This window comes from Hypanus sabinus, chromosome 9 (genome assembly GCF_030144855.1).
Source record: "Hypanus sabinus isolate sHypSab1 chromosome 9, sHypSab1.hap1, whole genome shotgun sequence".
Lineage (NCBI taxonomy): Eukaryota > Metazoa > Chordata > Chondrichthyes > Myliobatiformes > Dasyatidae > Hypanus > Hypanus sabinus.
This window is the reverse complement of record NC_082714.1, coordinates 154,968,751-154,996,053: the sequence shown is the minus strand read 5'-3', so window position 1 is coordinate 154,996,053 and position 27,303 is coordinate 154,968,751. Positions and strand designations below refer to the sequence as shown.

At 44.0% G+C, this 27,303-nt stretch overlaps 1 protein-coding gene across 1 annotated transcript in view; it reads left to right on the top strand.

Moving 5' to 3' along the window:
* The first annotated feature begins 225 nt into the window (after nucleotides 1-225).
* The window catches only part of LOC132399928 (microtubule-associated proteins 1A/1B light chain 3A), a 43,508-nt gene continuing 16,430 nt past the window's right edge, over nucleotides 226-27,303 (top strand). The window contains exons 1-3 of the mRNA XM_059980877.1: nucleotides 226-382; nucleotides 2,925-2,980; nucleotides 11,638-11,744. Of these exons, the coding sequence (XP_059836860.1) occupies nucleotides 343-382; nucleotides 2,925-2,980; nucleotides 11,638-11,744 (203 nt within the window). The 5' untranslated portion in view covers nucleotides 226-342. The remainder of the gene's footprint in view (nucleotides 383-2,924; nucleotides 2,981-11,637; nucleotides 11,745-27,303) is intronic.

Genomic DNA, 27,303 nt, shown 5'->3' with positions numbered 1-27,303 from the left:
GGACCGTTCAGAAATCTGCAAGCATAGTAGAGATGATGAAGTATACATAAATATTAAGACCTTTTCTGACGGTGTTACTAAGTAACTTTGAAACTGAATGTTATTCGAATACAGTTCAACTGTTTGTAAAAGAAAAGTTTTGATTTGGCACTTTTCCCTTTACGGTGAGCGATTAAAAATCGGCGAACACGCTTGTTGCTTCCCGCGCCCTCCCCCTTTAGTGTCTGCGTTGACGTCAAGGTGTTCACGTGATACGGTTTGTTACATCGTCCTGTGTTTAGACACATCGGGAAGAGCAGCGTCCGCTTCAGTTCATCATCCTCGGATTCTCCAGCCTAGAAAATGCCTTCTGACAAGTCGTTCAAACAGAGGAGAAGCTACGGTAGGTGGACGAGCTGTAGAGGCGGCGGGGCAGCGAGAAAAAATGGGCGAAATAAAGGATCTTCGGGAGGGATTAAAGCGAGAAATGAAATACTTGGCAAGGAGTCTTGGCTTGTGGTTTTCTCTCCCCCTCTCCCTCTCTCCTTCCTCCGCGGGGCTTATTTGCCTTTGACCTCCTCTCAGCTGTCTGGGATATGGAGAGTGATGCCGCTGTGGATTCTTTTAGACAGCTGCTAAGAGGGTAGATTCCTAGCCGAATATGTGGTAGGAGAGAGAGGGTGTTATCAAACGGCCAGACGCAGGCAGAGCGAAGAAGGAGCCTTCGCTAACGTGCTTAAACAAAGAGGACGCTCTCTTGCCTGGGGACAATGTATTACAAATTCAAAGCCCAACTCTCTTAGCATTACAATTGACACAAATCTTGATTGTCTTTCTTTTATCTTCCTTGTCAATGGGAGACAAAACCCAAGTTATACCCTTCAGCATTGATATACAACCTCTATCAGTCTGACTCGAACTAAACCTTAACAGCAATTCTCGGGCAAGCGCTTTCAAAACAAAAAAGGACTGTGTATTCTTCTTGTTGTTACCGTCCTTTGGAAGCCATTTTACAGTAAAGTCGCCTTTTTTTAAACAGAAACAAATCTCTTATATGGACAAAGAGAATTCCTGCACCTCTGCAGGTGTTTTTTCCTGTTTCCTTTCCACCACCAATCGGAAATTTAATTTTAAAGAGTCCTATATTGTCAGCTGATCCAAGCTACAATGCTTTAAGATGTTGCCTTTCCTTTTAAAAATAAAACGTAACGACATTATATTTTGCCAGCGACTTGGTAGTGGGGTGGGGCGGAGCACCAGTTCTTTATATGTAATGTGCAATTTTTACATTTAGGGCATTTTAATGTTCATTTTGTAACTCTTAAAAGTGATGGACTTAGTTTATTTAAACAATAACCACAGCTATTATTTCCTATTGAATGCTCCTGTTTCAGAAGTAATTTCTGTTCTTGCCACAATTGTGTGTTATAATGATAATTTATAAGACAAATCAGTTTCGAATAATGAACATTTTAGGTTTACTTTAAAAAATTATTTTCAAAAACTGTCGACTAGTTTGTCAGGCCGTGACAAATGACGTAATACGTAATGGATACATATTTTGACATTTAGTTATAAATGACTGAAATATATATATAGTGGCTTGACATTGGCTACAGGCACTGTTATTTAAATACGTTTCGTCCATTTTTCTTGATGGTGCGTGCAATGCTGCGTTTGGCGTTAATACCGGGACTTGCTATAACCATTCCCGCAAGAGGCCCTTTTCCCAAACTCCTTTCTCATGGAGATCTGGGTCTTGTTTGCTTATGTACGTTCAAATATTGGCTCCTGAAACTTCTTGGGCACGATCGAAGTTGTGGAAATTTAAAACATCAGATTTTAGTTACTGAGTCCTTTAAATTTCCGGAATATCGTGATTCGATTAAATTATTTTCGTATCGCCTTTTCTTAGTCGGAGCCAAACCAAGTATTGTCTGCATCCTGTGTTCGTGTGACTCGAACTAACGCTTAATCATTATAAACGGATTAGAATTTCTTTCTTCTCTACTGAAACCTTCGTATTTTACTGTCTATACTAAATATTTGATGTAACATTGTAAAAGGTGGGAGAGTTTTAATGTGACGAGAGACCGGGTAACTCGCAGTCAGGTTTCTGTTTCTTGGGTGTATCCTGTGTAATTGAGTTGCTAATGTCTGCAGACCCACCCGGGGTCCAGGTACCCTGGGTTTCCACTACCTTCACAGATGAGGGGACCGCATAAAGTTCAAAGTTCCTGTATGCTGCCCAGAGATTTATTTTCTTGCTGGCATTCACAGTAGAACAAAGAAATGTCAAGGAATCAATAAGAAAAAAAAACTACACACAAAGACGTGCAAAAGAAGACAAGCTATGCAAATAATAATAATAATAATAAATAATAAGGAGGAATGGTGAGTCCTATTAGGGACTCACTGGTCCACCCTCGGTACCAATAGTTGCCTCCTTATCCTTGCATCTACCGGGTGATAATGTGTTCCAATCCGCCCCTTTGTCCAGGGAAACGTGGTATCGCACTCAGGCCCTTCGGCCCAATCGCTTGCTTCATGCCAATCAGGATTTTCATCTAAGCTGGCCTTGTTTGGCCTATATCCCTCAAAACTTTCAAACCTGTATTTGCAATCCGTTTCAGGATGTGGACATTTGTTATCTACAAACAAATGGTGTACCTTGCAAAAGTTCATGAAATACTGCCTCTTACTATAATTATTTATTATTATTATTAGATTTTGCATTTGCACAATTTGTCTTTTGCACGCTGATGGAACGCCCAAGTTGGTGCGGTCGTTCATTGATTCTATAGTTATTCTATTATGGATTTATTGAGGAAACTCACAAGAAAATGAAGGTAAATACATGTACTTGAACCCTGTTACCTAATTTGATTCTATTAAATAAATCTACTGTCTTGACAACCGGGTCATCTTGTTTTCCTGTACTGCAGCTGACAGAGTTAAAGAAGTTCAGCAGATCCGGGACCAGCATCCTAACAAGATACCAGTAAGTCACTGTTCACTTCTGTACCAAGACTAGAGTTGGAATTGCTCTTTTTTTAAAAAATAAAGTTTCGCTTCGGGTTACAGCTGTGAATTGACTGGATAAACGGGAATGTGAGTGAATAGATTAACCAAAGAGACAGAATCAGGTTTATTATCACTGACCTATGTCGTGAAATTTGTTTTAAGACAGTTTTCTACAGTACAAGACGTACAAGCTGTGTGTATAAATAAGTATTGCAAACATAGTGGGGTAGAATTCGTAGTTTCATTAACCGTTCAGAAATCCTGTAGCTCTTCTCTGGTAGTAATGAGGGCGTGCCCTAGGTGGTGAAGTCCCTTAATGATGGAAGCCGTCTCGGGTTGGCCAGCCGACGGCTCCCTAAACAGTCGATAATCCTTTTCTGATTACCGTCAAGGCTGGATAAACAGAATTTTTGCAATTATCCTTAGTGGTTTCTCAGTTGGGCTTTTGACTGTGTTGCTTGGCGAGCCTGTCGGTGCAGCCCAGCCTGCGGTGGACAGGTGGGACTGAAGCCGGTTTCTCATGAGCCGAGACGGCATTACATCATTGCATTTTACCGCATTGCGATTCGGGAAGTCTACAGCATTGAGCTAATAACCTCCTGCGCCGCTTTCCCCTTTGCAAGCCGCTTGGCACCGCTTTTAACATTAAAGAGCGTGCTAATGCGTTTGCGTGCTGGCAACTTTGTCTTAAAGGGGCAGAATCTCTTGGCGATGAATAGCGTTTATTTCATGCCCCGTTTAAATCAAGTTTCCAAGGCAGGACGAGGATTAACAATCACGGTCATATTGTCATAAATTATAGTCCCACAGCGCAGAAACGGACCTTCGGCCCGTCGTGACCATGCTGGCCACTGTACTGCAAGCCTGCAGTCTTTCTGGTTGTTTCAGACTGCAGTCTCCTGTGTTTCCTTTGTTCAATACCTACCTAATTCCTCTTGCAGCACCCGGCTTCCTTCCCCTCCTCCAGCCCACTCTATCTGCCCATCACCCACACACTCCTCCCCCAGTCCCATCTCTCCAACTCGCCTCCCTTGTTTTTGATTCTGTGCCCCACCTTCACTTATATTACATCATCTCCAGCCCTTTGTTATCTGTCACCTCAGAGACTATCACTATTCTCTCTCCCCCTGTCAATCACCCCTTTCAGCCAGATGAACCAATCACCTGCCAGTTCTTGCCCCGCCTCTTCCCCTCACTCTATACTGGCTACCTATCCACTATCAGTCTAGGTGAAAGTTCTTAACCTGAAACATTTCCATCCATAGATGCTGCCTGACCACAAGTTCCACAAACAGTGTATGGTATTTTGCTCCAGATTCGAGTATCTGCTCGAATCCTCCAGCTCCACTGCATTTATCAATATAGTTCCATTTACCCAGACTTGGTTCATAGCCTTGGTGATTTGTGTGATTATTTAAATACGGTTTAAAGCTTAACAGTACCCATTTCCTGCTGCGCCTCACAGATATTATCTAGGCTCTGTGTGTGAAACACCCTCAGGTCAGTTCTAAACTTTGTGCCTGGCACCTCTGTCTTGTGTTAGACATAGTCATTAGAAAGTACAGCACAGAAACAGACTCTTCGGCCCATCTAGTCCATGCTGAACCATTTAAACTGCCCGATCCCATCGACCTGAACTGGGACGATAGTCCTCCATACCCCTATAATCCACATACCTTTCCAAACTTCTCTAAACATTGAAATCGAGCTCCACTTGGAGAAAAGATCTTTACCATCGCCCCTTATCTATTCCACCCCTAACTTGCCTCTCCCAGATCTGTCTTCAGTCTCCCCCACTCTAGGAAAAATAAATCCTCTCCCCTCTGCTTTCACCTATTACCTATCAGCTTCTGCCCCCTTCCTTTCCAGTCCTGTTGAAGGCTCTCAGCCCGAAACTGAGTGTGAGTGTGTGCCTCTCCCTCTCTCAAGATCAAAGTCAACATGTCACCTGAGACTGATTTTCTTGCTGGCATTCACAGAACAAAGAAATACAATAGAATCAATGAAAATTGTACATGAAGACTGACCAATGTGTAAAAGAAAACATGGTACAAATAATAATGATAAAGTAAATAAATAATATTGAGAACAGGAGTTGTCAAGTCCAGCACTTTGTTTATGATGCTCTTGTATCTGAAATGATCTGATCAAATATATCCTCCTATTTGAGATTGGGGATAAATATTTTTTTTTAATTTTAAAAGGGCACTCGTTTTATAATCTTTCTGTTTCACAGTTGCAGATAATTGCCGGGGAATGTGTGTTTGGGACAAGTGGTTTATAGCAAATGTCCTGCCACTTAATAATAAAACTAACTTACTTGCAGATAGAGAATGGGGTGGGAATGTGAGATGCTGCACAAGTTAATAATCCTCTGTCTTGATTACCAGCATTCACTGAGGTATGCCTGTCCTGCTTCACATCAAAAGTTCTCTCCTGGATAACCCTCCTGCCGTCAAACTGCTGTGTTCTGAAAGGTCTGCTTCAGTTCACCCAGCACCATTGCGTATTCCTCCATTTCCTTGAAAGCATTCTACACTCACTGAGCACTTTATTGCCTCATAATGATTGCCACTGAGCGTATGTTTGTGAAATTCTGCCTCCGTAGCCCCTCAACACCACTATTGTAACGCGTGGTTATTTGAGTTGCCTTCCTGTCAGCTTAAACCAGTCTGCCAATTCTCCTCTTGACCTTTCTCATTAACAAGGCGTTTTCGCCCACAGAACTGCTGCACACTGGAATTTTTTTGCATTTCACACCATTCTCTGTAAATTCTGGAGACTGGTGTGCATGGAAAAAAGACAGGAGATCAGCAGTTTCTGAGATACTCAAACCATCCTGTCTGAGAGCGGTGATCACTCCACCGTCAGGCACTTAGATCACATCTCTTCCCCATTCTGGTGTTTGGTCTGAACAACTACTGAACCTCTTGACCATGCCCACATGCTTTTATGCATTGAGTTGCTGCCACGTGATTGGCTGATCATCATCATGTGTTGTGTCATATGACATGGGTGATCGTAACTTTGACCATTATTGTTTTTGGCAAATTTTTCGACGGAAGTGGCTTGCCATTGCCGCCTTCTGTTCAGTGTCTTTACAAGATGGGTGAGCCCAGCCATTAACAACACTCTTCAGAGATTAGCTGCCTGGCATCGGTGGTTGTATAACCAGGACTTTTGATATGCACCACCTGCTCCCATGGCTTCACGTGACCCTCACCTTGCCCAAGGGTGACCTACAGGCTAGCGAAGGAAAGGAGCACCTTGCACCTCCTTTGGTTGAGACATACCTCCGCCCTGCCACCCATTATTGTATCTGATTATGTTTGCATTAATGAGCAGATGTACGGGTCTGTACCTAATGAAAGGGTAGTGAGTGTACGTACTTCCCTGAGCTCCTGCCTACAGAGGCACTGGGTTACTCTTAGTGCATTTTGGACAAACTTGAAGGGCAGAAGTAAGATTGTCAACAAATTGCCATTATGAGTATCAAGGTCAGCCCTTCCCAATGCTGTCATTGCTTTTTGGTGCAATGATTGGGTACACAATTACATTAAACTTCATTGACTACAGAGGTACAATAATTCAGGGTCTATTGAAATTCTTCTCATGTGAGGCCCACAGGGTGAACACAATCCATGTTCACAGTACACACACCTAGATTTGTTAATAGATAACAGGTGGGCAGATAACTGCAGAGCACGGGCGGAGCTTAGAGACAGATGGGCAAAATGCAGGAAATTCAGGTGACATGGGTGAGCACCATGGTTGGCATAGACTACTTGGGCTGAATGGCCTGTATCCATGCTCTATTGCCCTATGACTCATCCGGTGTTTAAACCTTATCTGCCGGCTCAGTGTTCCCATTCTCCATCCCCACCCCCAATTCTCCTGTAGTCTATTCTCTCCACATTCCCATCAACTCTCACCGGAGTCTTTCACCCCTCCATACTCTAGAGCAGGGGTCCACGGAACCCTTGCTTAATGGTATTGGTCCATGGCATTGGGACCCCTGCTTGAAGGGCAATTTACACTGATCATTTAACCTCTTGCATGCTTACATTGGATGTTATGATGTGCTGGGATTCCCAACCTGGGTACCATAGACCCTTTGCTTAACGGTATTGGTCTGTACCAATAAGAACCCCTGGGTTAGTGTAACGCTGCTACAGCGCCAGCAGCCTGGGTTCAATTCCTGACGCAGTTTGTATGGTCTCCCTGTGATCACATGGGTCTCCTCCGGTGCTCTGGTTTCCTCCCACATTCCAAAGACCTAGGGATTCGCAGGATAATTGGTCACATGGGAGGAATTGTGTGGCTCACGGGGCTGGAAGGGCCTCTTACAGTGCCACATCTCCACAAACAGTCTTATGAAAGATTGAGGATCAGCTGGAAGGACAGGACCCACGCACACCGTTATACTGGAGGAGGCCAACACGGAAAAGCAGCACCAACTCTGATGGAGAGGCCATGTCATTTGGATGCCGAACTCGTGTCTCTTCAGACAGATCCTCCACTGCCAGTTGAAGGAAGGTTAGAGAACCCCTAGTGTGCAAAGGAAGCATTTCAAAGATGATATCAAAATCAGCCTGGAGGAAATCTGTTCGAGAGGGAACTGCGCTACATGAGAGCGACCTCCACTGTGCCGCAGAGAACAAGTGGCAGCTGTGTGAAAGGAGAGACTGAACAGGCCAAGGACCTGACCACTGTCACCACTTGCTTCGGCCCACACTGCACAGGAATATGTGTATCGCAGATCGGCCTCTACAGACACCTGCGGACCCACCAATAAGCCAACTCCTTAAGAGAGCATCATACTTGACTTGAGTGATAGCAGTATTTCTATCTAAATAAAATACCAGAAGAGAATATTAACATTACATCTAAACCTCACTCACCATGAGACAGTGCGTGCTACACACAGTACGAGGTCACAATCAAAACTGGGTCATTGGCGTGGTGACGCTACACTTGATATAATGCAAGATCTTGCCTTGTGCAAGGAATCATAGAGAGCTGTGAGTACAGACCAGTCCATCACAAACTCCTTAACACTGATTTCCCTCTGCACTTCCTTGCCTTGGGAAAGCAACTAATATCATCAAACCCACCACCACCCAATCCTTGTCATTCTCTTCCCCCCCATCAGGCACCAGATGCAAAAGCCTGAGAGAACCAACTTCCAAGCTCACAAATCATATGACATAAGAGCATAATTGGGCCATTTGAACTGTTGAGTCTGCTCGGCCATTCCATAATGGTTGATGTATCCCCCTCAACCCCATTCTTCTGCCTTCTTCCATTACCTTTGATGCCCTGATTAATCAAGAAGCTGTCACCCTCCGCTTTAAGTATACCCAATGACTAATGCCTCCACAATGTCTTCAGCTACATCCCTCAGAATGTCAAGGTGTAGTCCATCTGGTCCAGGTGTTTTATCTGCCTTCAGACCTTACTTTCTCAAGCACCTTTTCCTTAATATTAGCAACAACACTCACTTCTGCCTATTCTCTCAAATCCCTGACACTTGGATTTCTGGCATATTGCTATTGTCCTCCACAGTGAAGACTGACACAAAATACTTAATAGGAACTTAAAAAATAGGTGCAGGAGTAGGCCATTCTTGTTGCACCTCCCCTTTTCCTAATTGGCCACCATTCAGATAACACTGTTTTCCTGTTCTTGCCACCAAAGTGGATAGCCTCATATTTATCTACATTAAATTGCATCTGCCATAAATTTGCCCACTTACCGAAGTCACCCTGCATCCTCTTAGCATCCTCCTCACAGTTAATACTGCCATCCAGCTTCGTGTCATCTGCAAACTTGGAGATGCTGCATTTAATTCCCTCGTCTAAATCATTAATAAATATTGTAAACAACTGGGGTCCCAGCATTGAGCCTTGCGGTACCCCACTAGTCACTGCCTGCCATTCTGAAAAGGTCCCGTTTACTCCCACTCTTTGCTTCCTGTCTGCCAACCAATTCTCTATCCACATCGATACCATACCCCCAATACTGTGTGCTTTAAGTTTGCACACTAATCTCCTGTGTGGGACCTTGTCAAAAGCCTTTTGAAAATCCGAATGTACCACATCCACTGGTTCTCCCCTATAATAAAAAATGGTTCACTGCTGCTCAATGATAGAACACAAAAAAATAGGTTTATCCGCCATTTCTTTGGCCCCCATTACTACCTCTCCAGCATCATTTTCCAGCAGTCCCATATCCACTCCTGCCTCTCTTTTACTCTGAAAAAACATTTGGTATCCTCTTTTATATTATTGCCCAGCTTACCTACGCCATGGTAGTAAAACAATCAGCGTGATGCTATTACAGCTCGGGACGTTTTAGAGTTTGGCTCCAGCACCATTCTTCAAGCAGTCTCTGTACATTCTCCCTGTGTGGAATGTGTGGGTTTTCTCCCGTGGTCCAAGAATGTACCATGTAGGTTAATTGGTCATTGTAAATTTTCCAGTAATGGGGGACTGAAGGGTGCTGGGGTGGTGTGTTTCGAAGAGTCAGAAGAGCTGACTTGGTGCTGAATTGCCAAATAAATAAATATTTCATTTTTCTCTACATGGCTTTTTTTAGTTGCCTTTTGGTTTTTAAGAGCTTCCTAATCCTTTAACTTCCTACTAATTTTTGCAATATTATATGTCCTTTTTTACCTTTGTGCTGTCTTTGACTTCCCTTGTCAGCCATGGTTGCCTCATCCTTTCTTTAGAATACTTGGAATGTATCCATCCTGCACCTTCAGAATTGCCCTCAGAAACCCCAGCCATTGCCACTCTGCCATCATTCTTTAAAGTTTTTTTTTAAGTGCGACCGTGAACAATAGCTGGATCAGAAATGCTGATCGTCAACTAGTTCCCAAAGAGAACTTTGATAGGCCAGTCAGACGGTTCACTGCTGCTCAGCGATAGAACACAAAAAAAATCATATGTACAATTAAGAAACATTAAAAAAAATAGTAGAATTACTGGAGTCATGATGATCATGATGAAGTCTGCTGGAGAGAGACATTTATACACACACTGTCCTCCATAATTCAGAGAGATCGAAGGATAAGGTTACAGGGTGACAACGTGACAGGAGCACTTGGAACTAAAAACTAATCCCTACCGGGAGAAAACAGCACCTGATCTTTCCGCACTGTTCTCCAGCAGTTTAAGGACTTATTCCAGCCAGAACATAACTCACCAAGTGTTTTTGAAAGTCAGGTATTAACCCTACCCTACCAATCAAGTATTACATAGTGTCTCTGCATAATGTCTTCTTCCAATTGGCTTTGGCCAGCTCCTCTCTCATGCCTCTAATTCCCTTTATTCCACTGTAATACTGATACATCCAATTTTATTTTCTGCCCCTCAAACTGCAGTGTGAATTCTAGCATATTATGATCACTGTCTCCTAAGGATTCCTTTACCTTAAGCTCCCTAATCAAATCTAGTTCATAACACAACACCAGATCCAGAATTGCCTTTCCCATAGTGGGTTTGGTCTCAAGCTGCTGTAAAAGCCATCTCATAGGCATTCTACAAACTCGCTCTCTCATCCAGCACCAACCTGATTTACCCAGTCAGCCTTCATATTGAAATCCCCCAGACTATTGTAATATTGCCCTTATTATCTGTCTTTTCTATTTCCCATTGAAATTTGTGCCCCACATCCTAACTACTGTTAGGGGGCCTGTGCACAACTCCCATCAGGGTCTAAACTCTACCCACAATGATTCTACATCTTCCAGTCCTTTGCCACTTCTTTCTAAGGATTTTTTTTTAACCAACAGAGCCACCCCACCCTCTCTGCCTACCTGCCTGTCTTTTCAATACAATGCAGACCTGGTCAAGCAATTCAGTTGTTATTCAGACCAGACGTCAGAACAGGGAAGAAATGTGATGCAGATGACTTTGACCACAGAATGGTTGTTGGTGCCAGATGGGGTGGTTTGAGTATCTCAGAAACTGCTGATCTCCTGGGATATTTTTATGCATTGAGTTGCTGCCATGTGATTGGCTGATCAGATATTTGAATTAACGAGCAGGTGTACAGGTGTGGCCTCTGAGAGTGTTAAATTATAGAGCTTTATTTCCTTTGCAGTGTCCTCCCAGAGGTTTTGTTAAGATGTCTATGCAAGATCAGCATTTGTGACTGCCAGTTATCCTCCCATATCTACTGGGGATTCTCCTGTCTGCTGCCTGTGGATTATGAAGGATCCCAGGAGGTCTCAACACTTTTTTTAACCTAACAGTCTATTTAAAAAGGGAAATTCCCACATTATTAAGCTTTCCTACCACATTGTTTTGGGTCTCCTTTTTCTTCAAGGGCATGGTAGTGTAGCGGTTAACGTGATGCTATTACATCTTGGGGCATTATGGAGTTTGATTCCAGCGCCATCTGTAAGGAATTTTTACGTTCATCCTCGTGACCACGTGGGCTTCCCTCCCACAGCCCAGAGGCGCAAGAGTTAGTAGGCTGATTGGTATTGCAGTTGGCCTATGATTAGGCTAGGGTTACAGGGGTGGGTTGCTGGGCAGTGTGGCTTGTTGGATTGGAAGTGCCTGTTCTGTGCTCTGTCTCTAAGTAAACAAGTAAAACCTCTTGACTGTGCGTCTGTTTCGTTGACAGGTAATCATCGAAAGATACAAGGGGGAGAAACAGCTGCCTGTGCTGGACAAGACCAAATTCCTCGTTCCTGACCACGTCAACATGAGTGAGCTTGTTAAGATTATTCGGTGAGTATAACCATCCCGTCTGCAGTGGAGAGGTACTTTGCTGCTTTGGAAATGCAGGACATTGTCTGGGGTTTGTTTAAAAATGGAAGCGGAAGAGGATGGAGAATTTATCCCTCAGCCAATGTAGCTTCCATTGACCTTTGATGGACATTTAACTGGACTAACACTCAATTAGGGATTGCATGGATAAATGGTTTTAGTTAAAAGTCTGGCCAGGATGTACTGATGTTTATTTTGGTGCCAAGTAGGTGGAGAAGAGATTTTGTAAGGAAGAGCTTCATAACTCGGTTAAACAGAGGGAAGTTGATGTTCATATGGAAAGAATAGGTAGTGGAAATCTTCTCAGGATAGAAATGTCTGAAAGGGCAGAGGGAGAAACTGGGAAGTGCAAGAGCTTGGGGTCCCACTCCAGCTCGTTTGGGAGAAGTTGTTGCCTGCGGTCATCAGGCTCCTGGACCGACTTCACTTTCCTCAGCGCTGAACTGATTCCTCAGCTGTGGACTCACTTTTGGTCACTCGTGTTCCATGTGTTTTTGTTTACATTTATTTAAAAAAAAACTGTTTCTGTGATTTGGTCAAGGCTGAGGATGAAGGGCAAACCGGTGTTCAGCTTGCTACTCAGTAAGGTTTACTGGCTTCAGTGCCGAACTGGCTCTGTGGCTGTGGCCTGCAATCATCGGCATTCACCTCAGCACTGAACTGTAGCTGTGGCCTTCAGCCATCGGGCTGCTGGACGAGCCTCGCTCACCTCAGTGCCGAGCTGCCTTTCACTTTCAGTAACTCTGTGCTTAACCGTCTGTGTATTATTTATTAATTTATCGTTCTCATGATTTGTTTTGTTTTTGCACAATGGATGTTTGATGGTGTTTATTGTGTGGGTTTTTTAATGGGTTCTACAGCGTGGAACAGACCGTTCCGGCCCTTCAAACTAGGCCGCCCAGCAATTCCTGATTTAATCCGAGCCTAATCATGGGACAATTCACAATGACCCAATTAACGTATCAACCAGGATGTGTTTGGACTGTAGGAGGAAACCAGAGCACACAGAACAGTCACAGGGCAGAAAATACAAATTCCTTACAGGCAGTGGCAGGAATCGCTGGTACTGTAAAGCGTTGTGCTAACTACTACACTACCGTGCTGCCCCAGTTTCGTGGCTGTCCGCAAGAAGATTAATCTCAAAGTTGTACACTGATATAAACTTACTTTGAACTTTAATGATGGCCAACACAGCATATGCCTTCAAAGTCATCCTATCAACTTGCATGGTAACTTTGAGGGACATGAACCTCAATATCCCTCTTCTTCCACATGGCTAACAATCCTGTCGTTTACCTTGTACTCTTAATTTCAGAGTGATTCTTTTTTGGGGGGGAAGGGGGAATTAAAGGAATCCAAGGTCAGTGAAAGAAGGGCAATGAAGTGTAGACAATGAAGCATTTGATGACAAGAAAAAAGGAAGTTGTTCACAGAAACAGCTTTATCTTGTTCTGTGGCAGAGCAGCTGACTGTCCTCCAATTGCAAATTTGCTAAGAAGTGTTCCTGCTCTTATTGGGAGTGGTTGCTGTAGTTTCTGAAATAAAACGTGGAATCGGCGTTTTCTCGGTAAATTCAGCTTATTCGTTCTGCAACGAACTCTTTGCTGCAGCCCTCTGGTTCCCAGTGTGGGGCTTCCGTTTGACAGGGAGGTTGTGGGTGAGGGTGGGGCAGTTATTCTTGCACTTTCCATGTTAATCTAGTTTAATATGGGCGTGGCAGGATACCCCGGGCTCCAAGGACCGCACTGCCTCTGCTGTGCGGGAACTCCAGTCTGCTGCCCACATTCTGAACACTGACAGAAATTGTCATTTGGAGGAGCTCGAGCTTTGAGCTTTGCAGCTGGACCCACAGTCAACGTTGCTGTGTTCAGATTTATTTATTGCAAGTACACCGAAACAAGCATAACACGCCCACCGTGCTCAGCAGAACAACACAAGTCCCAGAAGATTTGGGAGCGGTGTATGCTCACGGGTCATAGTTATAGAAAAATACAACACAGAAACAAGCTCTTTGGCCCATCTAGTCCATGCAGAGCCTTTTAAACTGCCTACTCCCATCAACTTGCACTGGGACCAGAGCCCTCCCCACCCCTACCATCCCTGTGGAACATAGAACAGTACAGCACAGTATAGGCCCTTCGGCCCAGATTGTTGTGCTGACCCTTAAACCCTGCCTCCCATATATCCCCCCCCACCTCACATTCCTCCATATACCTGTCTAGTAGTCTCTTAAACTTCACTAGTGTATCTGCCTCTGCCACAGACTCAGGCAGTGCATTCCACGCACCAACCACTCTCTGAGTAAAACACTTTCCTCTAATATCCCCCTTGAACTCCCCTCCCCTTACCTTAAAGCCATGTCCTCTTGTATTGAGTAGTGGTGTCCGGGGGAAGAGGTGCTAGCTGTCCACTTTGTCTGTTCCTCTTAATATCTTGTATACCTCTATCATGTCTCCTCTCATCCTCCTTCTCTCCAAAGAGTAAAGCCCTAGCTCCCTTAATCTCTGATCATACTCTCTAAACCAGGCAGCATCCTGGTAAATCTTCTCTGTACCCTTTCCAATGCTTCCACATCCTTCCTGTAGTGAGGCGACCAGAAATGGACACAGTACTCCAAGTGTGGCCTAACCAGAGATTTATAGAGCTGCATCATTACCTCGCGACTCTTAAACTCTATCCGTCAACTTATGAAAGCTAACACCCCATACTTTGTACCTATCCAAACTTCTCTTAAGTGTTGAAATCGAGCTCGTATGCACCACTTGTGCTGGCAGCTCGTTCCACACTCCTGACCCTCCAAGTGAATAATTTCCCCCTCAGTTCCCCTTTAAACTTTTCACCTTTCACCCTTAACCCATGACCTCTAGCTGTAGTCCCACCCAACCTCAGTGGAAAAAGCTTGCTTGCATTTACCCTAAAGGTCCTTAAAGGTAGCAGCACATGTCACCACGGTGGCAGACCACCTCCCCCCCCTCCCCCATGCCAAGACAAAGGAGAAAAGCGGGGTTGTGGCTCATTGATCAGCGGATAGAACAGCTGCTGCTTAGCACCAGTGACTCGGGTTCGATCCCAGCCTCCGATGCTGTCTGTGTGGAGTTCATGCATTTTCTCCACAGCCATGTAGATTTCCCCCCCCCCAGCTGCTCCAGTTTCCTCCTACGGGTCCCTGGCATGTTCAACGTACACTTATTAAAGTCAGAGACAGAATCCAGTTTATTATCACCGGCATATGTTGTGAAATTTGTTCTCTTTGTGACAGCAGTTCAATGCAATACATAATAATAGAGGGGGAGAAAACTGAATTACAGTAAATATATATTAAATAGTGCAAAAATAAAAAGTAGTAAAATAGTGTTCATGGGTTTAATGTTCATTCGGAAATTGGAAGGCAGAGGGGAAGAAGCTGATCCTGAATGTGTCTTTATGCTCCTTTACCCCCTCCTTGATGGTAGCAATGAGAAGAGAGCATGTCCTGCGTGATGGGAGTCATTAATGATGGATGCCCCCCCCACCTTTTTTTTATATAAGGCATCGCTCCTTGAAGATGTCCTGGAAACTAGAGAAGCAAGTGCCCATGATGGAGCTGGCTGACTGAGTTTACAACTCTGCAGCTTGTATCAAACCAGCCAGTTGTATCAGTCAGCTCCATCATGGGCACTAATGCATGTTACCATATACTATGGTGAGATTCATTTTCTTGTAGGCATTCACAGTAGATAGGAAGATTGTGTTAATTTGGGTAGCAGGATGGAGAGCTGTCTCTACCAAAGGAGGTGCAAGGTGCTCCTGCCCTCCACTAGCCTCGGCTCACTTTTGGGCGAGGTGGAGCGCCTGCTGAGTCCCTCACCCAGGGCCATGAGAAGCCGTGGGAGCAGGTGGTGGATGGTCGTCTGTGCAGCTGTGGTCACCCATCTTGTAAAGACACTGCCCAGAAAATGGCAATGGCAAACCACTTCCGTAGAAAAAATTGTTAAGAACGATCATGGTCAAAGATCATGATCACCTATGTCATACGACATGAAACAATAATAATGTGTAAATTCAAAGCCTCAGTGTGTGCTGGCACTATGGCTGTCCATTTAAAGATGGGAAAGACTTACTTGTATGTGATTTAAAACCTTTGGAGAACATTGAAAGATTTTTATCTGATGCATCCAATTGACAGAAGGTTCTGCTTAGGCAGAGTTGTTAGAGCGGGGCCAGCTTATTTGCCCAGCTAAACAGAGTCACCACGGACAGTACTCACAAAATACTGGAAGAACTCAGCCACTCTGGCAGCATCTATGGAGAGAAATAAACTTGGGCTCTTTTCTTTAGAATACTGAAGGATCTTTCACGTTGCAAGTGGAAGAACCCTGGTCGACGTTTTGGGCTGAGACCTTTCAGCAGGACTAAAGGAGTACCACAATTACTGGACTGGGATTTGAACCCAGAATCTTGTTAAACTTCCAAGCAGCAATGACTAAGCCTTGCCTGATGCAATGATACCATGTTTACAGAGATCCACATGGCTCCTGTTTTATAAACACTTAATCTATGAACTTTTTACAATGGGTGTTATTGACTCTGAGGTCAATGTCTTTATCTTGTGGATGTATCTCCTACCATGGGGAAATTCTACTAAAATACACAGAATACACCCTTTTCAGTGCGTATGTCCCCAATATTTTGTATAAACATCTCTCTCTTGTAATTGTTTGCTTCATATAATTCATTATTTAGTTTGGAAATAACATGGAGGAACAATTTGAGTTTTTCTTTAAAGGCAAGAAAACCAAGTTTAAAAATCCATTTGTTCTGTTTGTTGAAAACATTTATGATGTCTTTTCACTTGCAGCCTAAAAGATCCTTCAGTATTCTAAAGCAAAGAGCCCTACATGAAGCAAAACAGAACAATACAGTACAGTACAGATTAAAAACAAAATGCCGGCAAGACCTGTCAGATCAGGCAGCATCTGTGGAGAAAGGAATGGTTAATGTTAGAAACCTGGCTTTGTTTTCTTTCTTTGTTCTGATGAAGGGTTAGGAGTTAATATTAGTAACTTGGTTCGTCTTCACAGACCTTTGGAGCTAATTGATTTGACAATGCCTGGCAGATTTTTTTGGATCTTCTCCTGTGCCACGACCTGGTATGGAAGCACCAGCATCCAGGAAGGAAAAGCTCTACAGAAAGCTCAGTCCATCACAAGTGAAGTTCCTCACCGTCATTGAGGACATTTACATGGGGCGCTGCCACAGGGAAGCGGCGTCCATCATCAAGGACCCCCACCATCCAGGGCATGCTCTCTTTTCACTGCTGGTGTCAGGCAGGAGATACCAGAGTCTTGGGTCTCATACCACCAGGTTTCTACAGTTATTACTCTACAGCCAGGCTCCTGACCTGCCTTCAACTACAATCTGCAACCAATCAGCTCACTTTGACGACTCTACAACTTGTGTTCAGGATTTTTTCTCTATTTACACAATTTGTCTTTTGCACTTTGGTTGTGTGTTGTTCTTTATATTATAGTATTTTATAAATTCCTGTAAGTTCCTGTTGGAAAATGAATCTCAGGGTAGTATATGGTGATATATTCATCCTTTGATAATAACTTTGAAACAAGCTTCCATTTATATAGCACTTTTCAGAAATCAAATGCTTCCAACATGCTTCTAGAAGCATATTTGAACAAAACAAGTCAAGACACCCAAAGAGGGAGTAAGTGTGGTGAAAGATGGCGGTGCTGGAGGAAGTTGGAGTGGTGTAGGGATGGGTTTCTAGGCTTCTGCTTTGGTCTCTGGAAGTGGCACAAAGGATGAAGGGTGTGGGTGCACAAGAGGCTGGAATTGAAGGAATGTATTGGTCTCCAAGGGTTCTGGGATGAGATGTCATGAATGCTGTTGAATTTTTAGTTCACCTGTAGGCAACCAGGTGGGTTGGGACGGGGGGACGGGGTGTTTGGAATGGAAAGATTAGGTAGGTCTCCCACTCGGAATTGTTCTGCACAATCTTTATCAGAGGACACCTTTGGAGCCACGTTGAGTTGCTAAGCTTTGTTGATGGTTGTTCAGGAGTGCTTTCCTACTGTGAGCCTGGGATGAGCCTGTTAACCACAACATGGCCGCTGTATGCTTGACCAGCAACACAGTATTAATGAGACTGTTAACAACCTGTAATTCGGAGAACATATTCACTTTGACTTTAAACCCCAAATGTAGAGCAAAGTACATATTTGTTACCCTATACTACCTGGAGTTTCATTTTCTTGCAGATATTTCAAAGTACATTAATTATCAATGTATATATTAGTTACGTCATTGAGATTTATCTAACAGGCAGCCACAAGACAAAGAAACCCAAAAGAACATGTATATAAAAAAAGAGCTTCAAACACCCAGTGTGCAGAGAGGGGTAAAAAAACACTTCATGCAAATGAGGCAAGAAGCTGCAAGCAAATAGTGTTCTGTTCTGGAGTCGGCAACGAGTCCCATCGGTCAATATAGTTCAGTGCAGGGCTGAATCTTGCAGCAGTGGCCTGAACTGGCCCACCCCTCACCCCAGGTCCCAACACCCTGACCTTTTCGATCTGGCCCAGCGTCCAGCGCCTCCGGTCTAGAATACTAGAGCAGGGACGTGATGCTGAGTCTGGTGAGGCCTCACCTTGAGTATTGTGAACAGTTTTGGGCTCCTCATCTTAGAAGAGACGTGCTGGCATTGGAGAGGGTTCAGAGGAGGTTCACAAGGATGATTCCAGGAATGAAAGGGTTATCATACGAGGAACTTCTATTGATTTTTTTGTTTGTCTGTACTTGTTGGAATTCGAAAGGATGGGGCGGGGGGAGATCTCATTGAAGTCTTTTGAATGTTGAAGGGCTTAGACAGAGCAGATGTGGAAAGGATGTTTCCCATGGTGGGAGAGACAATAGACAATAGGTGCAGAAGTAGACCATTCGGCCCCTCGAGTCTGATCATTCACTATCAATACCCAGTCCCTGCCTTGTCCCCATATCCCTTGATTCCCCTATCCATCAGATATCTATAGGAGAGTACCTAGACAAGAGGGCACAGCCTCAGGACAGAGAGGCATCCATTCAAAACAGATACAAAGAAATTTCTTTAGCCAGAGGATGGTGAATTTGTGGAATTTGTTGCTATGAGCAACTGCAGAGGCCAGGTCATTGGGTGTATTTAAGGCAGAGATTGATAGGTTCTTGATTGGGCATGGCATCAGTTTAAGGGAAGAAGGCTGGGAAATGGGGTTAAAGAGAATTTTTCAAAAAAAGGATCAGCCATGATTGAATGCCAGAGCAGACTTGAAGGGCCAAATGGCCTAAATCTGCTCCTATGTCTTGTGGTCTTACATCATCATCCAAATATCGGGTTCAGTTTCCTCAACACGCTCTGAGGCCAGGACCCCACCGCCTTGATTCGGCTTGTAACCTTTCCGAGTTGGCGCAGCACTTAAGACTTCATCCAAACATTGAGTTTAGTCAATTCAGTATTTACAGGAAAATGAGGAAATACGATAGACTTTATGAAGAACTGTAATAGACAAATAGCCATTGTGCAAAAATAAACAAGTAGTACTGAGAAGGTGAGTAGTAGAGTCCTTGGAAACGAGTCTGTAGTTTGTGGAGTCAGTTTGCTGTTGAGCTGTGTGAAGTTCTCCACGCTGGTTCAGCAGCCTGATACCTATTCCTGAAGAGAGTATGGTTCCGATGGTGGATGTTGCTTTCTTGTGAATGTACTCAATTGTCTGCTTCAGCATTACCAACAAAATCCTTGATTCCAAATGGACAATAGACGCAGAAGTAGACCATTCGGCCCTTTGAGCCTGCACCGCCATTTTGAGATCATGGCTGATCATCTACTATCAATACCTAGTTCCTGCCTTGTCCCCATATCCCTTGATTCCCCTATCCATAAGATACCCATCTAGCTCCTTCTTGAAAACATCCAGAGAATTGGCCTCCACTGCCTTCCGAGGCAGTGCATTCCAGACCCCCACAACTCTCTGGGAGAAGAAGTTTTTCCTTAACTCTGTCCTAAATGACCTACCCCTTATTCTCAAACCATGCCCTCTGGTACTGGACTCTCCCAGCATCTGGAAATATTTCCTGCCTCTATCTTGTCCAATCCCTTAATAATCTTATGTTTCAATCAGCTCCCCTTCTCAGTCTCCTTAACTACAGCGTGTACAAGCCCAATCTCTCTAACCTCTCTGCGTAAGACAGTCCAGACATCCCAGGAATTAACCTCGTGAATCTACGCTGCACTTCCTCTACAGCCAGGATGTCCTTCATGGAATATGCTTTAGACACCTCTACTCACTGAATCTGGTGGATTGCAGGGACTATATACTACAAGATTTGCAGTCAGTGGAATCTGAGTGTTAGACTAATGATATGTAACACATGGTTGAAGCTGGCTGTTATTTATTAACTCAGAGGGCCTCTCTCCACTGTGGTAGTTCATGGACAGCTAATTACGCAGACCCGGACTAACCAAAGCATTGGATCAGCTGGGGTGACTTATCCACAAAATGTATACACGGCAAAGGAATTCTGGCTTCTCATTGACAGTGTTGTGAGCTCATCAGTGGTAGGAACTTGTAAAGTCCTAGGAAGTGAGTGCAATGTACAATAATAGGTGGTGTGTGTGAGGAACAAGTTGCTAGATCCGGGGTTCCCAACCTTTTTTTATATGCCATGGACCAATACCATTAAACAAGGAGTCCATGGGCCCTGAGAGGAATCAATTAGGCAGGTACAGAAACATCATCTAAAAGATACTTGGGCAGGCACATGGATAAGATAGGTTTAGAGCAGGAGTTCCTAACCTTTTTTATGCCACTAACCAAAGGGTTTGTAGACCCCAGGATAGAACCCCAGTTTAGAAATATATGGGCCAAACGCAGGCAAGTGGGACTAGCTTGAGTGGGTCTCTTGGTCAGCATTGTCCATTTGGACTGAAGGGTCAGCTTCCATCCTGTGTGTCTCTAATTTGTTACAGGGGAAGGGGTGGAGGATTGGGATATCAATTCACAATGGAAGTACTCTGTTGTGACATCCCACACTGTAGATGCCCCGGAGAACGGCGGTGTGGAGGAGGGTGGGGTGTGTCCAGACATGGAACTTCAGCTTTATATCCTTGAGGCAAAGCGCAGCAGGAGACATCTTGGGGATTGTAGTTTTCCACTTTCAATGTAGACTCAGTGGCTACTTGGTACCCCCTGTACCTAATAAAGTGGCCACTGAGTGTACTTTCATGGTTTTCTGATGAGGGTCATCCACTTCAAGGTTTGACATGCATTCAGAGATGCTCTTCTGTGCACTACTGTTGTGCGTTGAGTTAGTCACTTTCCTGTCAGTGTGAAACAGTCTGACCACTCTCCTCTTCCTCTGTCATTAACAAGGCATTTTTTGCCCACAGAACTGACACATTGTTTTGTTTTTGGTCTAGTTTTTGAAACCTCTATGGACTGTCATGTATGAAAATTCCAAGAGATCAGCTGTTTCTGAGATACTCAAACCACTCTGTCTGACACCAACAATCAGTCAAAGTCACTTAGATCACATTTCTTCCCCGTTTGATGTTTGGCCTAAACAACAATTGAATCTTTTAATCGTGTCTGTTTGCTTTGATGCATGGAATTGGCTGATCAGATATTTGCACTGGAGGATAACTTGTGCTCCATTGTTTAAGGAAAAAAGACAAAGAATAAGCCAGGAGATTATAGGCCAGTGAGCCTGATGTCAGCGGTGGAAAGGTTATTGGAAGGGATTTTAAGGGACCAGATCTATAAGTATTTGGATGGACAGGGACTGATTAGGGGGTGTCAACATGTTTTTCTGTGCGGTAAGCCATGTCTAACCAATCTGTTTTTCAAGAAAGTTGCCAGGAAAGTGGATAAAGGCAAGGCAGTGGATGTTGTCTACATGGACGTGGCAAGGCATTTGACAAGGTCCCGCCTGGGAGGTCATTTGGCACTCAAGATTAGGCATTAGCTTTGCGAGAGAAGCCAGAGAGTGGTAGTAGAGGGTTGCTTCTCTGCCTGGAGGCCTGTGACTAGTGGAGTGCCTCAGGGATCGGTGCTGGGCCCTTCGTTGTTTGTCATCTATGTCAACGATCTAGATGATAATACGGTCAACTGGATCAGCAAATTTGCGGATGTCTGCCAAGATTATGGGTGTATGGACTGTGAGCCAGACTATCCTAGCTTGCAGCGGGATCAGGGCCAAAAGGAAAAATGGAAAGATGAAATTCAATGAGGTTTTGCACTTTGGGAGGACCAGCCAGGGTAGGTGTTACGCAGTGAGAGGTAGGGCACTGAGGAGTGTGGTAGAGCAGTGGGATCTGTGAATACAGATCCAAAATTCCTTGAATGTGGCGTCACACACAGATGGGGGTCATAAAGAAAGCTTTTGTCACATTGGCCTTCATAAATCAAAGCATTAAGTACGGGAGTTGGGATGTTATGTTGTAGTTGTATAAGATGTTGGTGAGGCCCAATTTGGAGTATTGTGTGCAATTTTGGTCACCTACCTACAGAAAAAATGTAAATAAGATTGAAAGGGTATGGAGAAAATTTACAAGGATGTTGCCAGGGCTTGAGGACCAGAGTTATAAGGAAAGATTGAATGGTTTTGGACTTTATCTCCGAGAATGTAGAAGATTCAGGAGAGATTTGATACAGGTATACAAAATTATGAGGGGTAGAGATAGGATAAATGCAAGCAGGCTTTTTCCACTGAGGTTGGGTGAGACTAGAACTAGAGGTCATGGGTTAAGGGTGAAATGTTTAAGGGGAGCATGAGGGGAAACTTCACTCGGATAGTGGTGAGAGTGTGGAATGAGTTGCCAGTACAAGTGGTGGATGCAGGGTCGATTTCAACAGTTAAAAGAAATTTGATACGTGGATGAGAGGGGTATGGAGGGCTTTGGTCTGGGAGCAGGTCGATGGGAGTAAGCAAATTAAAAAGACCATACGAGGGGTGACTGATAAGTTCTAAGGTAGAAGGAGTCAATTTTAGAAAACCTAGCACATTTATTTTTCAACATAGTCCCCTCCTACACATACACATTTAGTCCAGCAGTCGTGGAGCATACGGATCCCTTCTTTGTAGAAGTGGTCCACAGCAGGAGTGATTGATAAGTACATGGCCTAAGCTAGAAGGAGATGAGTTAGTAACTTCAAACCTTCTGCATAATCACTCAGAGTTGAACTGCACATGTATGTAACGAGAGCTGTATAACTCATCTCCTTCTACCTTGGGCCACAAACTTATCAATCACCCCATGCTGTGGACCACTTCTGGAGGTCCAAGACACCAACTTCTACAAAGAAGGGATCTGTATGCTCCATGACTGCTGGACTAAGTGTGTAAATGTAGGAAAAATAAATGTGCTAGGTTCTTTTACCTTAGGCCACAAACTTATCAATCATCCCTTGTAAGATGTAAGATATGGGGCAGAATTAGGCCATTCAGCCCATCAACTCTGCTCCAACATTCCATCATGGCTGATCCTGGATCCCACTCAACTCCATACACTTGCCTTCTCACCATATCCTTTGATGCCCTGACCAATGAGGAAAAGATCAACTTACATCTTAAATACACCCACAGACTTGGCCTCCACTGCAGACTGTGGCAGAGCATTCCACAGATTCAATACTCTCTGGCAAAAAAAATTACTCCTTACTTCTGTTCTAAAATGTTGCCCCTCAATTGTGAGGCTGTGCCCTCTAGTTTTGAATACACCCACCATAGAACCGTCCTCTCCGCATCCACTCTATCTAGTCCTTTCAACATTTGGTAGGTTTCAATGAGATCCCTTCACATTCTTCTAAATTTCAGTGTGTACAGGCCCAAAGCTGCCAAATGATCCTCATATGTTACCCCCTCATTCCTGGAATCATCCTCGTGAACCTCCCCTGGACTCTCTCCAATGACAACACATCCTTTCTAAGGTATGGGCCCAAAACTGTTGACAATACTCAAGAGTGGCCTGACTCATGTCTTAGAAAGGCTCAGTACACAACATGGGTCGGCATAACATGGAGGGCTGAAGGGCCTGTACTGTGCTGTTGTGTTCAGTATTTTCTGCTTGCTTTTGTATTTGATTGCCCTTGATACAGATGCCACCATTGTATTTGCCTTCTTCACCACAGACTCAACCTGTTAATTTACCTTGTAGGAGTTTTGCATAAGGACTCCTTAAGTCCATCTGCATGTCTGCTGTTTGAACTTCCTCCCCATTTAGATAAGTCTGCACAATTACTCCTTTTACCAAAATGCATTACCATACATTTCCCAACGCTGTATTCCATCTGCCACCTTTTTGCCAGTCCTCCTAATTTGTTTGTCCTGCTGCAATCGCATTGCTTTGTTAACAATACCTACCCCCCCCCCACCTACCTTTGTATCATCTGCAAACTTTACAACAAAGCCATTGATACCATATTTAAATCATTGACAAGCAATGTGAAAAGCAGCAGTCCCAATACTGAGCCCTGAGGAACAACAGTAGTCACTGGCAGCCAAACAGAAAAGGCTCCTTTTATTCCCACTCGCTGCCTCCTGCCTGTCAGCCATTCCTCTATCCATGCCAGTATCATTCCTGTAATGGCATAGGGTTTAATCATCTTAAGCAGCCTCATGTGTGGCACCTTTATTAAATGTCTTCTGACAATCCAATTAAGTGACATCCACTGCCTCTTTGTCCATCCGGCTTGTTACTTCCATGAAGAATTCTAACAGATTTGTCAGGCAAGGTCTCCTTAACAGAAACCATGCTGACTTTGACTTATTTTATCATTAGTCTCCAAGTACCCTGAAACGTCGTCCTTAGTAATAGACTGCAACACTTTCCCAACCATTGAGGTTAGGCTAACTAGCCTATAATTTCCTCTCTTTTGCCTTCCTCCTTTCATAAAGACTGGAGTGACATTTGTAATCTTCCAGTCCTCCAGGACCATGCCAGAATCAAGTGATTCTTGAAAGATCATAACCAATGCACCTCTCTCAGGACTGTGCGATGTAGTCCAGGTGACTTATCCACCTTAAGACCTTTTTGCACAAACTAGATGGGCCAAAGGGCCTGTTTCTGCAGTGTTGTATGACTCAATGACTATTAACAAGCACAAACGAGCAAGAGGTTCATAAATATGAACGTGGTCAAAGAAATATGGGATTGCATCTTCAAAAATTCTTAGACAAACAGTTCCCATCTCAAAATGGGGTACTGATCCTGTGAATTTTGTGCAACCAAACTGTTTGTAAGTCAGAAATGAACAACATCGAGTTGAGAGAGAGAATTACAGAAACAGCCGAGGGGAGAGTGAGCAGGCGTGGGAAGAGCAAACCCCAGCCTCACTCGCTTGGTGAGGGAGCAAGTTTGCTCTGCTTGAATGAGGGTGTCCGGGAAAGCACATGGAAATGCTCTGTCCGTTCCCACCCTACAAAAATGGTTGCAGCAAATCCAACCCAGCTCATTTGCTCATATGTATGGAATTTCCAAGGCTGGGTATTCAGAAATGAGGAAGGACCTGTACTACTTGAATTTGAGGCTTTGTAAGGCATTGGCTAGACTGCACTTGGAGTACTGTGAGCAGTTTTAAACTCCTTACCTGTGCCATTGAAGAGGATCTAGAGGAGATTCGCAAGAATTATTCTGAGAATGAAAGGGTTAAATTATGGACAGTGTTTGGCTCTGGACCTGTACGTGCTGGAGTTCAGAAGAATGGGGAGGGATCTTGTTGAAGCATTTTGAACGTTGAAAAGCCTAGATAGAGTGGATGTGGAAAAGATGATTCAGACAGTGGGGGAGTCTAGGATGAGAGCAAAACCTCAATACCAGGACATCTCTTTAGAACAGGATGAGGAGAAATTTCTTCAGAAAGAGGTTGGTGAATCTATGAAATTCATTGCTACAGATGGCAACGGAGGCCAAGTCATTGGGTGTATTTATAAGCAGAGGTCGATAGGTCTTTGATTAGTAAGGGTTATGGGGAGAAGGCAGGGAATTGGGGTTGAGGGGGATAATAAATCAGCCACGACGGAATGGCAGAACTGACTCATTGGTCTAAATGGCGTAATTCCAATCCTGTGTCTTGTGGTCTTGTAAACAAATAAAATTGGAAGGCTACGATGTTTGCATTGGGAGTTATTTTCTGTCAACAGGGCTGCAGAAGGTACTTTTGGTGCTCAGATGTTGAGGCTGGAGTCTGGCCAAACGAGCACATGTTCCAAGTGGAGGTCACTGGATACTTGTTGTGAGAAATTGCTCCGGTGCTTACAACGTCACCAAGAACTATTAACTGTTTCTGTGAACTGGGGTAAGAAGAAAACCAAAATTAGCTTGCTGAATGATGACAGCTGGTAAAGGTGGAGAGCTGGGACGAACAAAGAAAAAACATTTGCATTTTAAGTTAGTAGGACAATCCATTAGGATAACAATTCACAGTACTCAAGGAGGATGCATTTTTTTCATGGATGTGCCCCAGTCTCCCCAACACTGATCTTTGTTTCAAATACTTTTCTAAATCCCTTTGGGAGGGGGGGGGGGAAATACCGCTGAATATGTTTCCTTTGTCTTTTTGTAGGGGTTTCTGTCATATGATGTATTAAAGTTCAAAGTAAATTTATTATCAAAGTATGTATACAGCATGTCACTATCTACAACCCTGAAATTCATTTTCATGTGGGCATTCACAGTAAATATAAGAAGCACAATGGAATCAAAGAATGGCCATCCCTAAACAATGACAAACACTGGAAATACAAAGAGGGGGAAAAAAGTGTGAGGCATTGTGTAGCGTACACCCAGCTCCTGTTCCTGCTTCCTGATGGAAGCATCAAGAAGAGACCATGTCCTGGATTATGGGGAGGGCTTCACCTGTGATGGACTGGGCTGTATCCACTAGTAGGATTTTCCCTTTCAGGGCATTGCTGTTTCCATACCAGGACGTGATGCAACCAGTTGGTACACTCTCCTTTGCACATCTGTAGACGTTTGTCATAGTTTTAGATATCATGCTGAATCTGCATAAACTTCTAACCAAGTAGACAGTATGTTGGCACCAGAATGTGTGGCAAACTGCCCCAGCACTTCCATGGGTGCATTGGTTGTTAATGCGAAGAGTATTTCTTGGTTTCAATGTATGTTTGATTAAAAGAATCGGAATGTAGTGCTCTGGGATGCTGAATGAACACCGATGCCCTTGTTAAGTGTGATGATTATCACAGTCCTGTTGGTCCAGGCAGCCTGTCTCTGTATTGTACTTTTCACAGGATTTCTTTCTGTTAAAAGATTAAATCCTAGTCAAAAACATGTGGACTAATTAGTAGAAGTATCTTTTTAAAAAAATTTGTTATTTTATTTAGTGATACAGCATGGAGTAGGCCCTTTGGGCTGTAGCACCCCAGCAACTCCTGACTAATCCTAACCTAATCACAGGACAATTTACAATGACCTGGTGCACCTTTGGACTGTGGGAAGAAATTGGAGCAGCCGGGGAAAGCTCACGCATTCCACAGG